Source organism: Myotis davidii, unplaced genomic scaffold (genome assembly GCF_000327345.1).
Source record: "Myotis davidii unplaced genomic scaffold, ASM32734v1 scaffold847, whole genome shotgun sequence".
Classification (NCBI taxonomy): Eukaryota; Metazoa; Chordata; class Mammalia; order Chiroptera; family Vespertilionidae; genus Myotis; species Myotis davidii.
Window position 1 is genome coordinate 1,493,282 of NW_006298049.1, and position 16,569 is coordinate 1,509,850.

At 44.2% G+C, this 16,569-nt stretch overlaps 1 protein-coding gene across 1 annotated transcript in view; it reads left to right on the plus strand.

The window, feature by feature from the left end:
• The first annotated feature begins 12,417 nt into the window (after positions 1–12,417).
• The window catches only part of LOC102775004 (chromosome unknown open reading frame, human C14orf166), a 27,014-nt gene continuing 22,862 nt past the window's right edge, over positions 12,418–16,569 (plus strand). Inside the window, exons 1-2 of the mRNA XM_015570504.1 lie at positions 12,418–12,466; positions 14,959–15,011. Coding sequence (XP_015425990.1) covers positions 12,418–12,466; positions 14,959–15,011 — 102 coding nt within the window. The remainder of the gene's footprint in view (positions 12,467–14,958; positions 15,012–16,569) is intronic.

Sequence of the window (16,569 nt, forward strand, 5' to 3'; positions counted from 1 at the left end):
CGCTCTTCTCACTATCTTTTTTTGTTTTAGAAAATATATTTATATTTCATAAAAATATGTTAGTTATGTTAACATGTAATGGGTTTGTTGTAGTTATTTTCAGTGAATTTAAAAATGCATATTTTTTAAATCTTAGTTTTCATTTCTAATATGGTAAATAGCAATAGATATGTCCCACATGAACCAACATCTTAATCATTTGTGGGGATTTTCAATAATTTTAAAAGTGGGAAAAGGTCCTTAGATCATAAAGTTTGAGAACAGCTGCCTTAGAGACAGTTTCCTAGTTCCACCCTCTATTTTGCAGATGGGAAAACGTGTCATTCCAAATAGCATAGCTATTTAGTGACAGAGCAGTAAGGGAAGATGACTCAAGAGGGCAAGACAGAAATGTTTTAGGTTGTCACCTTGGATGCTGTTCAAGTGTTTTCTAGGAAAACATTCCTGAATACAATTCCACAGTTAAATAGCATGTTAAGAGAAAATTTTCCACAGGAGTAAAATCTTGACTCTCCTACAGGTGTAAAATGAACACATGTCAATGATTTTATTTAACTCACTATTAATAAGGAAACCAGGCAGATGTTATAACTGGTTTAAATCAAAAGTCTAGAACAGGGGTGGGCAAACTTTTTGACTCGAGGGCCACAATGGGTTCTTAAACTGGACCGGAGGGCCGGAACAAAAGCATGGATGGAGTGTTTGTGTGAACTAATATAAATTCAAAGTAAACATCATTACATAAAAGGGTACGGTCTATTTTTTTTTTAGTTTTATTCATTTCAAACAGGCCAGATCCGGCTCGCAGGCTGTAGTTTGCCCACGGCTGGTCTAGAATCAGACACATTTTTACATCAGGAACAATGGAATGAATTTGCAAAGGGATGCAACACTGGCTTCTTTCACAAAAGGGGAGAGAATGCCTAGAACCTCCATTAGACAGAACTTAATTGCATGACTAAAGCAAGAACTACTTCATGCCCCAGCTCAATGGTTGAGTGTCAACCTATGAATCAGGAGGTCACAGTTCGAGTCCCCATCAGGGCACACGCCTGGGTTGTGGGCTCCATCCCCAGTGGGAGGTGTGCAGGAGGCAACCATCAATGATTCTCTCTCATCATTGATGTTACTATCTCTCTCTCCCTCTCCCTTTCTCTCTGGAATCAAGAAAAATATTAAATACACACACACACACAGGAACTACTCCACACTGTATCAGTTATCTACAACTCACAGATTCATCAAGTCATTCAAAGGCAAGGAAAGGCGCAGAGCCCCCATGGAATCGGGATCAAGTAACTTGGAGGAGTGTGCTCTGAGCAATGCATAGCTTCCCCTTAAAGCACAGGTTTTTCTCTTTAATTGAGATTCCCTTAGGTGACAGGCACCAAGCTAAGCTAAGTGAGTCAGAAAAACAGGAAGTTGGTGTGTACCCTGCTCTCAAGGATCTTATAATCCAGTCTATTACTATATTACAAGGATGTTTGTGTCCCAGTAACAATCATATGTCAAAATCCTACCCCTCAATTTGATTGTATTTAGAGGTGGAGACTTTGGGAGTTGATTAGATCATGAGGATGGGGCCCTCATGAATGGGATTAGTGCCCTTATAAAAGAGACCCCAAATAAATCCATCATCCCTTTCACCATGTGAGGACACAGCAAAATGACAGTCATTTATGGACCAGGAAGTAGCCCCTCACTAGACACTAAATCTGCTGATGCCTTGATCTTGGATTTCCCAGCCTCCAGAACTGTGAGAAATAAATTTCTGCTGCTTATAATTCATCCAGTCTATGCTACTCTATAAGAGCAGCCCAAATAGACTAAGATACCAAATAACCCATTACTAAAGTTGGAGTGTACCCTTTTCTCATACATAGATGAGGTATTTCTCAGGGTTCATCTCTATCTTTTGGGTAATAAAAGCTACCATCTATTTAATGCCTAGTATGTTTCAGGTTCTTGACATCCTCCCTAAAGCCCCATCCTATAGCAAATGCTAACTCCTCATTTTGCAGATGAGGGCAGAGAAGCTGGAGAAGCTAAGTCCCAGACATACCCAAGCTCTCAATCAGTAGGACTCTGGGTTCACACCCTCATGTAACTGGGCCCACATTCACGCTTCCCCTAATTCAGTGCTGATCCAGCAGAGCTTCTCGGGCAAAGCATGCATTTTGCAGTCAATATTCACACCAGAAAGAGCATTCATTATGTTGACCCTTGAGAATCATGAGTTTTAATTAACCCCAAACTCAGTCCAAAAATTTTTAACTGCTCTCTGCTCAATAACAGATATAGTAGGACCTCCAAGAGATGTTTTGGTTCCTTCATCTTTCTTGAGCAGGAGTTGGCAAATCACAGGCCATGGGCCAAATCCAATTGGTTTTGTATAGCTTATGAGCTGAAAATGAATTATATATTTTTAAAGGATTGAGGGGGGTGGGAGGAAAGGAAGACAAATGATGTTTTGTGACCTGTGAAAATTATATGCAATTCAAATTCCAGGGTCTATATGTGAAGTTTCATTCGACTACAGCCACACCTGTTCGTTTTGTGTTTCCTGAGCCTGATTTCAAGCTACAAAGGCAGAGGTGAGAAGTTGTGACAGAAACTGTGCGGCTTGCAAGAGTGAAAATATCTATTATTACCAGAAAATAATTGCCAACTCCTGGCTTAGAGTGACTTTCTACGTGAATGTTAAGAATAATTTCTCAGGAGCCCCAGAACGAGTCGTTCTGAAGGACTTCGGGATGGCACGACCTAAATGTGTCAGGTTTCAGAATTACTTGGGGGAAATTCTGTGACTGCAGGAGTCTCGGTAAAAAGGCAAAACCCACTAGAGGTTTGAAATCCTCCTCTGAGCACCACTTTGGGCAGGTTCTCCGCTGGGCTTCCCATTGTTGGCACCTCTGTCACCCTGTGGCTGTTCTGGTTTATGTCCTGTGGAAGCTCCGCTTGCCTTTACCATTAATTACAATAATTAAAATTAAGTGGTGCCTCCTGTGTGGGAATTTTCCAGTCCCTGACAGGAAGAAGCTTCCAACTAACTCTTCTTTCTCAAGAGCACCCTCTGCTGGTCACTTCTCAGAAGGCACCACCTCCGCGTGTTTACGTCTGCAGGAAGACGCCAAAGGCGATTTTGATCTAGAGCCAAGTATTATCTCCGTGCCTGGTCAAGTTTTTCGCAGGACACGATTGTCAGCATCTGAAGATACAGAACTTCTTCCTTGTCTAAGTTGGTGAGAGAACAAAACTCCCTTTGAATGCAAACTAACAATCTTCCTTAGTCAGGCTGGAGAGGTCTGGGGCACAAAGCCTTGTTGAACGCTAGCGGGCCAAACCACCTGTTAGTAAGGCAAAACTGAACGTATTGCCTACGACCATAAGGAAGTCTGAGTCTCCATAAGGGAAGAACAAGGTGTGATTTAGCAAGAGTTTGAGGTCTGGTTTACAGCAGATCTTTTCATGTTGGGAGGGGGATTAGGATTGGGTAAGGATCATGATGTAGCTGTTTAGGGTTGGTGGACACAAGTAAGCCAAGTCTAGGAATGTCAGCTGTCCACTGATAACTTGATGAGACTTTCCAGAAATTTCTAAAGATTTTCAAGTTTGCTTTTCCAGGGTAAGAGGCTCTGAATAAGTGAAGTTATTCTAATGAGGGTGGTGGAATAGTCTGGATATGTTCATGTAGACAGTAAACTGTGGGGGTGAGGAGATAGAGGGTTTTGATTCTCAGCTTCTTAAAAATGGTTATTGTGGTCCAAGAGGGTCAGTATGGATGGGATGTGGGCATAGCTAATGCCCTAGAGACTGAGATGAAATGTTGGGCCTGTTCTGGGCTTCCAGATTTGTAGGAGTGAATGGAACTGTGTCGACAACTTTCACATTTGGGTGTGTGGACTCTGTGGCTACAAGGTAGCCTGTGAAGGAAACCTGAATATGTCACCCCAAATTTGTATGCCTCTTTTGTTGTAGGCTGTGGGAACGGCACCAGGTGTCTGCCCTGTGGGGTCAGACCAAACCTGGGTTCAGCAACCTTGGTACTTGGGTTCTGGCTAAGAAAGAATTCAAAGCAAGACCCAAACTATAATAGAACATTTATTGGGTAAGTTACAGAGATAGGAAAAGTAATTTCTAAAAGAAATGGGCTTAGCAAACAAGTTCTAGAGGTAAAGGAAGGGCCCTTAGAGATTGGGAGTGAGGACGCTAATGGTAACATTGCGGGGAGGGGGTGTGCTCCCGGAAGGAAGAGGACACTTGGTCCTCCATCCTAAGGGTTTTAAGGGCAGAGATTTTAGGGGAGGCCCCAGCGAAAGATCTTAACAGAATATTCAGCAGTTTTCCAGGTGTGTCCTTACAGGGTTGTGGTCTCCACTGGTTGATTGGCAGGCACCAGGGTAGGAGGTCATTATTCAGTGCGGCTGGTCCTGATGTCAGCCATGGCTGATTGTTGCTTATCTGGGCCTGGAGCTGAAATACAACCAAGGCCTAGATGTTACCTCTAGGGAGGAAAGGTCAGGGGGTCCAAACGGCCTGACAGCCATATGCTCAGCCCCTAGCAGCTAGGGGAAGAAAAGTAGCCCTGGGGGCGAGGTCCCACCCTACAATGGATTGTCCATTGTTACCCACCAGGTAGCTTTCCTGCGGATGACCTTCTGTACCTGGCCCATCATCCTTGCTCTGCTCAGGTCCATCGTCTAACTGCCTACAGCACTTTGGCATGAAAATTTTCTTGAGCTGAAGGCAATTAAGAAGCAATAAATGCAGAAAAAGCTTCCCCTTTCCTGCTTAAAGCAGTGGTTCTCAACCTTGGCTGCACATTAGAATCACCTGGGAATCTTTTTAAAATCCTGATTTCTGGGCCACATCCTCTGGAAATTCTGTTTCTTTGTGACTAATGTTGTGGCCCCACCCCATAACAAAGACACAGAATTTCCGGAGGATGAGGCCCAGAAATCAGGATTTTAAAAAGATTCCCAGGGGATTCTAATGTGCAGCCAAGGTTGAGAACCACTGGCTTAAAGGCAAGAAATAAATTTCCGTTTATTGGAGACAGACTCTTATCAGCCGAGAAAGGGCACCAGGGGATTCTGCCAAACCTTGTTAAACTAACCCTTCCCTAGCCCAGACTTTTTTGTTTTCTCAATTCTATTGCGCTCACAGTGTTGCATTTTTTACAAATTGAAGGCGGGATGTGCCACCAGCAAAAAGATTATTACTCAAATTATTGCAATATTCACTTTACCACAGTGGTCTGGAACCAAACCCGCAATCTCTCTGATGCATAGCATTCTGCTCTGGTCACTTCTTTAAGTCTTCCTTCTCTGGTGAAGATGCCATGTTCATGTAAAAATTCTATAAAATTTCTCTTCTTAGTCTGCCTTTGTCAGTTTAACTTTCAGACCTTGCCTGGAACCCCACGGGGGTCAAGAGAAATGTTTTCCTCGCCTACACCTAACAGGAAAAGGGTTGATCTCCGTAGACTACCACAGTGCTGTTTTGACTTGAGTATCTGCATTGGCTTTGAGGGGACCAAGAGGAGTGAGAATGGAGATGCACAGAGGACAGTGCCCAGGGGAGACGCCAGGGATTCAAGGCATGATGGGAACTCACCTATCTAAGAAAGGAGGGGCAGCCAGGAGGCTTCTCAGGCCCAGATGCCCGAAAACCTCCCGGGGTGTTCTGGGGATGGCAAGTGATTCTGTGTGGCTGGAAGCCAGTGTGTTTGGGGAACAACATAGGAAATGAAGTTTGAGGCCAGGTGCTCAAGGGCCTTGCTTGCAAAGATGTTGAACTTGATCCAGGAGGTCTTAGCCCCTGAAAAAGTTCAGCAGCAAAGTACTAAATGTGATTTGACTTGTTATCTAGCATTCCGCTCCAGCTGCAGAGTGGTGAGTGGGTGCAAAAAAAGGACTAACGAGCCGGGAAGCTATTGCTGGAATAATAGATGGAGAGACCTTCCCCGAGAGAGTGTCTTAAAGGACGGAAAGGGGGAACGATCCATGTGAAGAGGTAGCACCACTGTCCCTTGGTGACTCTCTGATGCTGGGGATGAGGAAGCGGTTTTCTGGCGTGGATGATACAGTAGGTGTTTAATTAGCTGAGAGGGGAAATGCAAGAGAACAAATGGGTTTATTATGGAAATAAGCCACCCTGAAATATGCCCCTTTGGCAAAAGCTTTATTTTGAGGAACAGCAGACACAGAGAAGCTCTGAAAACAGAAGCTGCCCTTTTGTAAGGGAAATTGACGTTTATAGAGGAAATCCCCCCTCAGTACCTGGCAGAGGAGGATGACTAAATCACTAGAGACTCTTCATTTTAAGGCACCGAATTAAGTCTGCATAACAAACCTGACTCTCATTCCTCTTTTCCTGGCCATCTCCCAGAGACTGTGAGTCCCTGCACCATTGTTTGGTGGTTTTCAGAGGGTTGTTTGTTTGTTTGTTTGTTTTTAGCTAAAGATAGTATTTCAGCCTGAATCCTAAGCTTCCTCTTGGAGAGGCACTGATTTTTTCCCCTGGATGCCTTCCATGTATACATGAACGATGCATATTAATAAACTGGTATTTGCTTTTCTCTTGTTTATCTGTCTTTTGTCTTCTTTTTAAAAATATATTTCTTTATTAATTTCAGAAAGGAAGGAATAGAGAGAGAGAGTTAGAAACATCAGTGATTTGAGAGACTCTGCCTCCTGCACACCCCACACTGGGGATCAGGCCTACATCCGGGCATGTTTCCTGACTGAGAATCAAACTGTGACCTCCTGGTTCATAGGTCGACGCTCAACCACTGAGCCATACCAACCAGGCTGTCTTATCTTTTATCTCGTGGGGCCCCAGCTGAGAATTTAGGAGGGTAGAGGGAAAATTTTGTATTCCCCTCTTCAAAGGTGGTATGTTTAATTTGGATGCATAGGCTGTGAAGTAGAGGGCGAGGCCAGGCCAGGAATGGCAGAATCAGAGCCTCTCAGAGAGGGGGGATTGGACAGACAGATGTAGGCTTCCCTGACAGGTAGACTGCTGAAGCCATGAAATACAGCCATACTTCCTACATCCTGTGGGCTTGATTCCAGGCCACCGCAATAAGGCGAATCATAGTCTTTTTGCTAGGAGAGGGGCTTTGCCTTCAAAATGCAACTTCTGTGAAGAGCAATAAAGCAAAGTGCAATAAAACGAGGTGTGTTTACAGCTGAAGTCAGCAAATGACAGAGGGAAAAGCAAAGATGATGAAACAGCGATACTTACGCTGCAGTATTGGTGGCCGAGCAAAGTGAGATGCCTCCCAAGTTCCTACACGTCTCCCTCCAGGGACAGAGGTTCTTGTCAGAGGACCAGAAAGCATCTGAGAGCAGGTATGGACGCCTGGGGCCTGGGGCCACCTGTCCCATAGACCCAGCCATGGACGACAGAGGACTATGCTCAGAAAAAAGGAGGGAAAGAACTCCCCCACCTCACAGGACAGAAGCAGGAGGACAGAGAAGGTAATTAGTTTTTATGGAACAGAGGATTTGACCTATTTCTTCCTCTGAATTTAATCAACTCAATGCCTGAAAGGTTGGGAAACAATAGAAGTGGGAAGGAAATTGTTCCGAATGAAGGCTGCCTCTGTGGAGATGCAGCTGTGTGCCTGGAGGGTGCTCAGGTCTCTATGGCTGAACAGTAGGTGGTCCTGAAGGAGGGCGGGGCTGAGCCAAAGCTCAGGAAAGGGTCCTAGTTGGGAACTCTTCTGTGTGCAAGAGGTCAGCTCCTCCCCTCCACCCCCCGAGAGTTCTCTGGCAGCTGTTCTCAGTCTTGAGCACATCCCCTGGGGGGCTTCTTGAAACATAGATTGCTGGCCCCACCCTCAGAGTCTTAGATTCAGTGAGTCTGGGATGGAGCTGGAGAAGGTTCATTTCTGTAAGTTCCCCGGTGCTGCTGGTGCTGCTGGTCCAGGGATCACCCTTTGCGAACGTCTGGTCTATGAGATCCCCAAGATGACTGTGGAAAGCCCACGGATGAATATTATTCCTTGTAACAATGATGTGTATATTTGCATGTGTATAAGAGCATTATGCTAAGCGAAATAAACCAATCGGAGAAAGATAAATATCATATGATCTCACTCATATGTGGGATATAATGAACAACATAAACTGATGAACAAAAATAGATCCAGAGACAAAGAAACACTGAACAGAATGTCCAACCTCAGAGAGAAGGCAGGGGAGTGTGTGTGTGTGTGCGTGTGTGTGTGTGTGTGTGTGTGTGTGTGTGTGTGTTGGGAGGGGCGGGCAGTAAGAGATCAACCCAAAGACTTGGATGCATGCATATTAGCATAACCAATGGACACAGACACGGGGGAGGTGGGGGCTTGTCCTGGGGTGGGGGGACGGGAGTGGTGGTGGGGTCAATTGGGGGAAACAGGAGATATATGTAATACTTTAAACAATAAAAAAAAGTACCACTTACATATCAAATTCATGATTTTAAGAATATTCTTGTTTAGGATAAGGCAAAAGTGGTTGTATAAGTAAAAAATGAGTCAATTTAAGTAAAAATATTTTAAAAAGTAGTCTAGCCCTAATCGGTTTGGCTCAGTGGATAGAGCGTCGGCCTGCGGAATGAAAGGTCCCAGGTTCGATTCCGGTCAAGGGCATGTACCTTGGTTGCAGGCACATCCCCAGTGGGAGGTGTGCAGGAGGCAGCTGATCGATGTTTCTCTCTCACTGATATTTCTAACTCTCTATCCTTCTCCCTTTCTGTAAAAAATCAATAAAATATATTTTTAAAAATTAAAAGAAATAGAAAGTAGTCTAAGCAAAATTTGAATATAGGAAAATCAGAAATGGTATGCAAATGACTAATAGTAACTATGAGCATAAAAAGGAAATGATTTTACATTCACACTTACTATGTAGTTAGGGGTCGGTTGAATAAGAATTAACAGTGGGAAAGGCAGGGCCACTGCCCAGACAGAATGGACACAGCCAAGCAGCCAGTTTTGCGGTGGAGGTGACTACAGCAGAGTATCCGAGTCAGGGCAGTTAACTGAATCCTGTTTTAAAAAGGGTGTCCCAAAATTCACGCAAGAAGTAATTTTGATAGAAAACACAGGTTTATAAATAAAAATTGTAAATTTTTTATTGATTCATAAAGTATATAGTATAGGGTTATGTATGGAATAGAATATCGGGTAAATGGCCTCCACGGCTTTGCACTCTTTTGTTATTGCCTGAGCAGCCGCATTTTCAAAGAAGAATGGGTCCGATGATGCCTCCAGCCCCAAATCCACACCAAACAGTGACATGTTGTGGATGCATTTGTTTCTCAACAATCACTCGTGAATTTCCTGAACCCCAAATGTGACAATTTTGTCGAGTAACCAAGCCATCAAGATGAAAATGAGCCTCATCGAAATTCAGCCACATTTATACAAAACTCATCGCTGAATGATTTTGTTTGAAAAATCAGCATTCACTTGTTGTTGATCCATAATCCATTCAACAAACTCTATTCGCTGTGAGTGGTCAGTAGGCTTTAGTTCTTGGGTCAATTGAACTTTGTGAGCATGAAGATGCAAATCTCTCGTGAGAATATGTGCAGAGAGCATCGAAATGTCCAATTCTTGACCACGGTGCCGAATTGATGTCCCTGGAGTCTCAGCAACACCCTCAAGAACTGCTTCGATGTTTTGTGTTGAACGACTTGTCACGCTATCTTTTTCATTGGCAACACTTTATGGCACAAATGGCATAAAATTCAAATCTTGCGTGAATTTTGGGACACCCTTTAGATGAGGAAACTGAAGTTAAGAGATCAAGATCACAGTCAAATTCAGAGCAAAGCTATGACTAGTGCCTATAGCATTTCAGAGACAAGAACAGCAGAAGGTGCCCAGGACACTCACATGGAGAGCTGGACACATGCCTCTAAATCAGCGGTTCTCAACCTGTGGGTCACGACCCCTTTGGGGGTCGAACGACCCTTTCACAGGGGTTGCCTAAGACCATCGGAAAACACATATATAATTACATATTGGTTTTGTGATTAATCACTATGCTTTAATTATGTTCAATTTGTAACAATGAAAATACATCCTGCATATCAGATATTTACATTACGATTCCTAATAGTAGCAAAATTACAGTTATGAGTAGCAACGAAAATAATTTTATGGTTGGGGGTCACCACAACATGAGGAACTGTATTAAAGGGTCGCAGTATTAGGAAGGTTGAGAACCACTCTTAACCCTGTCCCCTTCCATCACCTAGAAGGGCCTCTCCTGTCAAACCATGGCCCTGCACGGCCCCCCTTCCTCACCTGCCGATGGCCCAGGCCCTCCACGGGGGTCATTGGCTCACATGCATATATATATATACACAATCCCTGCCTATAGATTTTTTATTGCATTTGTTTGAAAAATATTTCTTTTTTTAAAACATTTTTATTTCAGAGAGGAAGAAAGAGGGAGAGAGAGATAGAAACACCTATGCTGAGAGAGAATAATTGATCGGCTGCCTCCTGCATACCGCCAACTGGGAATCAAGCTGACAACCCGGGCATGTGCCCTGACCAGGAATCGAATCGTGCTCTCCAGTTTCAGAAGTGGATGCGTAACCACCGAGCCATGCCAGCCGGGCTGACAAATAAAACACATCTGAGGGCCACATATGGCTAGCAGTTTGCAACCTTTGATGCAGGCAGAAGGGGCTTAGTTCCTCAGTTTCGCAGGCTGCAGCGGAGGATCAGTGCTGTGGTCCCATGGGTCCCAGAGGCCGTGGAAATGGAGTTCCTGTCACTTGGATGGTGCCGGAGTGGTGAGATCTTTTCGACAACTGAGGGCAGCACAGCAGAGTGAACCTGGATTCCAGGCAGTGGGCTGAGGTGGGTACAGCAATGACTTGTGCACCAGCAACCAAAGACTGTACAGAATAAGAAGGTCCCAGGGGATGCCAATGGGGGTCCATGAGGACACCTGCCACCCACCCCTTGGCATTTCAGAAGTTCCCCCCAATTTAGGTGCAGGCCCTAGAAAAAGAGACCAACATGGGCTCCTCATATTATAAATTGACTGTGATTTAGCTTCTCTCCTGCGTGGAAGGGAGGTTCAAAGCAGACATGAGATTCCCACTGTGGACAGCTGTAGATCACTTTCTCCAGCAATGCTTGGGAGGCACAGGCTGGGACGGACTGATTTCCCAGGGGCCTATCAGAGAGACCCATTCTCAGCCGCAGATGACACTTGGCTTTTGAAAACCAAATTCCAAATGCTTCCTGACGGTAAGGAAAGAGCGTGGAAACCGCAGCAGCTTTAGACACACTCCCTGAGCCCTGAAGGCTAAAGCTGCCAGGAAGTTGGATTCACTGGGGAAATAACTCAGACCCTCATTAGCCATCTAAATGGTTTATTCCTACACAGTTGTTAGCGGGACCAAGGCAGTCAGGCCTCAGCTTCAGCAACGCCATCAGGGTGACGGCGGGATGGCAGCTGGGAAGGACAGGATGGGAGAGGCTGCATGTCCTGGGCATTTGTGACGCCCAGCCCTGACTATGAGCCACTAAATCCTCAGGAGGCTGCCGGGGCTCCCATTTGCCAAAGCTAAAGTAAGAATGACCCAGCAAACAGGAAAAATAAAGAGAAACAAGTGTTCAAGGGTTAATAAGTATAAAGAGCAAACATTTTCCTCTTTATTATTAAACCCCATGCAGTCGCACAGTTACAATGCTTGTTAGGGAGCTTTGTAAAAGGAAACGTGTAAGGAAACTATCGTGCTTTCCTGAGCCGAGGAGAGAAACGGGGGCCGGCATCTCACTGAAGAATATAAAAATCTATATTCATTAAGAGTGGCAATGGGAGAGCTGGGAAATGTGTGTCCTGACTGATAGCAACTGTATTTCTCCCTTTCTTCCAAGGGCTCCTTCTCTCAACCTTAGAATTTATTTTTCTGTCATTGAAAAGTTATCCAAATGGCTATCCGGCTCTTCCAACAATGCTGAGTGATGAATGGGAAGTAGGAAGGTGAACAGTGCACAGGGGTGACTCTCGATCACCCACAGGCTGAAAAGAGACTAAAGGTAATTTGCCACAGCTAATCCCTCTTGTACACATTATAATGCTGTAGATAGTGTGCATAGCTCCGATTCACCATTGCCACTCACCTAACCACCACAGCAGCCTCCCAACTGGTCCCCTGGTCCTGACTCTTTACCAGCTACATTCTGTTCTCCACAGAGTTGCCAGAAGGATCTGAAAACTGAAGTCACTGCTTGCCACTCCCTGTTTAAAACCTTCAGTGACTTCCTGTTGCACTTAAAATAAAACCCAGACTTTTCGCCATGACCTTTATGGCCCTGCTGACCAGTGTCAAAGATAAACAATGCTGGGCAATAGTTAAAGTGGGAAGAGCAGATTTTAATCAGTAATAACTATTGCAATGGAAAAAAGAAGCCATCGTGAGCTGAATTCGACCTGGATTTGTAGAGGTGAGTGGATGTTTTTTGTTTGTTTTTAAATCTGTTTTTATTGATTTTAGAAAAAGAGGAAGGGAGAAATATCGATGAGAAAGAAATATCAACATTGATCTGCTGTCTCCTGCACACCCCTTGCTGAGAATTGAGCCTGGCATGTGACCTGAGCTGGAATCGAACCAGTGATATCTTGGTGCATGGGTTGAGGCTCAATCACTGAACCACACCGGCCAGGCTGAATTGGTGTTTTTAAGGACAAATGAGGGAGTAGAGAGAGGAAGCAAACAAGGGCTTAGGACAGTAAGAGGAGGGAAACATTACAAAGGGCTAGTCAGTATACATGCATTTAGGCCAGCTGTGTCTGCAGGCTAGCAACTCTCAAAGTTAGGATTCTGTCTTCCCAGGAGGCAGACCTCCTTCTCAGGTGATGGCTAGAACACACAGTAACGTTTTCCTGACAGCCTTGAATTTTTAGGCCGGCACTTTCAAAGGGGCTAGTTATCTTGGGATGCAGCCTTAAAACGATGCTAGCGATTGTTTAAGTCTTTGTAGACCAAGATTGAAACCAACTTGAGCGGAGGGTTCAGAGAAGCCTGGCTAGAGTTTGGTCATGAAGAGAATCTTTGTCACTGCTCTACCCCTACACCACTTCCCCTTCATCTGACATGCCCCTGCCCACACACCTTGCTCTGATCTGCCTTCAGTTCCACCATATCACACCCTTCCTGACAAAAAATGTTTTTACTTATGCTAGTTTCTCAGCCCTTTCTCTCCTCTGGACATCCAGTAACCGCTCATATTTATGACTCACTCTGAATGTCACCTCCTCTAAGAGGCCTCCTCTAATCAACCCATCTAAAGTAGGTCCCTTTTGCCCTAACTGGTTTGGCTCAGTGGATAGAGTGTTGGCCTGTGAATTGAAAGGTCCCAGGTTTGATTCCGGTCAAGGGCATGTACCTTGGTTGCAGGCACATCCCCAGTAGGAGGTGTGCAGGAGGCAGCTGATCGATGTTTCTCTCCCATTGATGTTTCTAATTCTCTATCCCTCTCCCTTCCTCTCTGTAAAAAATCAATAAAATATATTTTAAAAAAATAAATAATGTAGGTCCCTTTTGCCCAGTGGTTAGAGCAGGGGTCCTCAAACTTTTTAAACTGGGGACCAGTTCACTGTCCCTCAGACCGTTGGAGGGCCGGACTATAGTTTTTTAAAAAAAACTATGAACAAATTCCTATGCACACTGCACATATCTTATTTTGAAGTAAAAAAACAAAACAGGAACAAATACAGTATTTGTATTTGCATGTGACCCGCGGGCCATAGTTTGAGGACCCCTGGGTTAGAGTGTTGGCTTGAGGACCGAAAAGTCTTGGGTTCAATTCCCAGTCAAGGGTGTTAGGTCGGAGAGAGCCCAGGATCGGATACATGCAGACGTGTGATGAGACAATGGACTTCCCCTGGGCCACCTCATGTCCCCGCCCCTCACCCAACCGCAGTATAAAAAAAGCGCCCACCTCCCTGTTGGCGTGAATCCACGTTCCCTGTCTTTGGGGTACGTGGGTCTCCCGGGGACGCAGAAATAAACCTTTTCCTTTCTTTTCTTTTCTGATTCACTGGACTCTCTATTTCTTGCGCCGCCTCCTGAGCCACCGAACCTAACAGGTTTGTTTGCAGAATCCTCTATTAAGTCTCTGGGATGATAAGAGACTGTCTCTAATAAAATAAGAATTCATATCCTGCCTTTAGGCAAAAAAAGGGGGGGGATCTTTTTCTAGGTTTGTTGCTTCATTTTTTTAAAAAATGTATTTTTATTGATTTCAGAGAAGAAGGGAGAGGGAGAGAGAGATAGAAACATCAGTGATGAGAGAGAATCATTGATTGGCTGCCTCCTGCATGCCTCCTACTAGGGATCAAGCCGGCATCCCAGGCATGTGCCCTTGACTGGAATTGAACCCGGGACCTTTCATTCGGAAGGCTGATGCTGTATCCATTGAGCCAAACCAGCTAGGGTGGGTTTGTTGCTCTTAATTGCCTTCAGCTCAAAATAAATTTTATGTCCAAGAGGCATATTTGGGGCTGACATATTCTGATTTCCTTCATGGGCTACATCTACCATCCCCTCAAATCAACAGGTGCTGAACTTGATTCTTCAGCTTCTCCGTCTGGTTCATTTCTCCCAGTGCTCCTGTTTCTATGCCTGCATCCACTGTTTCTTCAAATCTCTGATGTGACATTCCCAAGGTCACCTTGAAGCCATCATTTCCTTCTCATCCAGGCTGAGTCCCACCAGCATGCGGATCATTTCCTTTAACTCTCTGGAATCTGTCCTCATGTTAGGACTATTGTAGTTCCAAGTGGCAGAACCCTAACCCAGTCTGGCTCAAGCACCAATAGGAATGCACTGGCTTACATATCTGAACAGTGAAATCTAGGCCCTGGGAAGACATTTTCAGGAATTACCTTTCTCCAACTCTTGGGTCTGTTTTCTCTGTGTTGTTTTCATTGTCAGGCAAGCTTTTCCTTGTAGGATCAAGTACGGAAGGCAAAAGCTTCATGCTCCCGGTATGACTAAGGAAATGCCTGTTCCATTTCTACCATTAAAATTGAGCTCTACTGGCCAGTTTTTTACTTTTAATTTAATTCATGAAATCCAAAACCTGACCTGAAAAAAAACACGAAGAAGCAAGTCTTCATAATTAACAAAAAGAGTCTCAGAAAGAGATGAAGGAGATGTACTCTCTCCAGGAGGCTCCAAGGAAGAAGACTTGAAGCTTCTCTGCATTTGTCACTTGTTAAAAAAGATCTGATTTAATGGAGCATTAAATTAATAACATTCGTTAGAACATCAAGCTTGTTTTTCTGTTTAGTATAGAGACTTTGTGTATATTCTGAAACGTTACCAACTTGTTCTGTTCACTGTCTTTGGAAGAATAATTTAAACAAAGGGGTCTAGTAAAACTGCCAGGACTTTCAAAAATGTTGCAATTTGTGAAAATAACCTTCAAAGAACAACCCGTATTTCTGGTATCTCTGATTTGCTGTCTCGCTTGATCATGTGTTGGCCTGGTAATAATGGTGAAATGGTCACCTCTGCTTTTCTGAAACAATACAGTTAGTCTTTGTGGAGCAGATGGTCTCTGTTGCAACTATTCATTTCTGCCCTGTAGCACCAAAGCAGCCAGTTAGCAAGCGGGCATGGCTGTGTTCCTATCCCACTTCATTTATAGACACTGACATTTGAATTTCATATAATTTCCATGTGTCATGAAACACAGGGTGTCCAAAACATATTTATGCACTTTAACAATTGATAGATAGCTCACTGCCTTTATAATCATTCAAAATGTGTGTCTACATTTTCGGGGGATACCCTATAGTCTCCTTTTGATTTTTCAACTATTTAAAAATATACAAACTATTCTTATCTCTTGTTTGCACTGGTTGCTCCATCTGGAACTGTCTTCCCCCATTTATTCACGTGGCTAACTCCCTTACTTCCTTCACGTCTCCTCATTTCACCTTCTCAGTGAGCCTAACCCAACCATTCTGTTTAAAACTGCAGCCTGCATCATTTCCCATTGCCCCCACTCCTTATTCCTTTTATCTTGTTATGGACTTTTCACCTTCTAAACTACTAAATAATTTACTTACTTATAATTATATTGTTTGTCTTCCCTTGTCAAGTGGCAGGCTCTCTGAGGGCAGAGGATTTTGTGTATAAATTCACAAGTGAATCCAAAGTGGCTAGAAGACTGCCTGGCATGCAGACGACACCTGTGTTAAATAATTACACAGATGGATTAATGACATAAAACCTCCAATCAACCATTAGACTGGAGTTCAGGATGAAACGGAATTTTTGGACTGGAACCTGGATTCTTTGTCCGCCGGAATCAAAGAATGAATCCATGGACAGAAAGTGGTATAGCAAAGGTAGAGATTTATTGAAGAACAAGTACAGACTCCCACATGGGGAGAGGGCAAGAGTCCCTAGGCCCGAACATTTTTATCTCCAGCCCTCACTTTCCCTCCTGATTCATTTCCCCAACTTCTCACCTCCCATCTGAGATGTAACAGCACCAAACAGCACTCCAGTGTTCCTCCCCACCCCTCCTCCCTC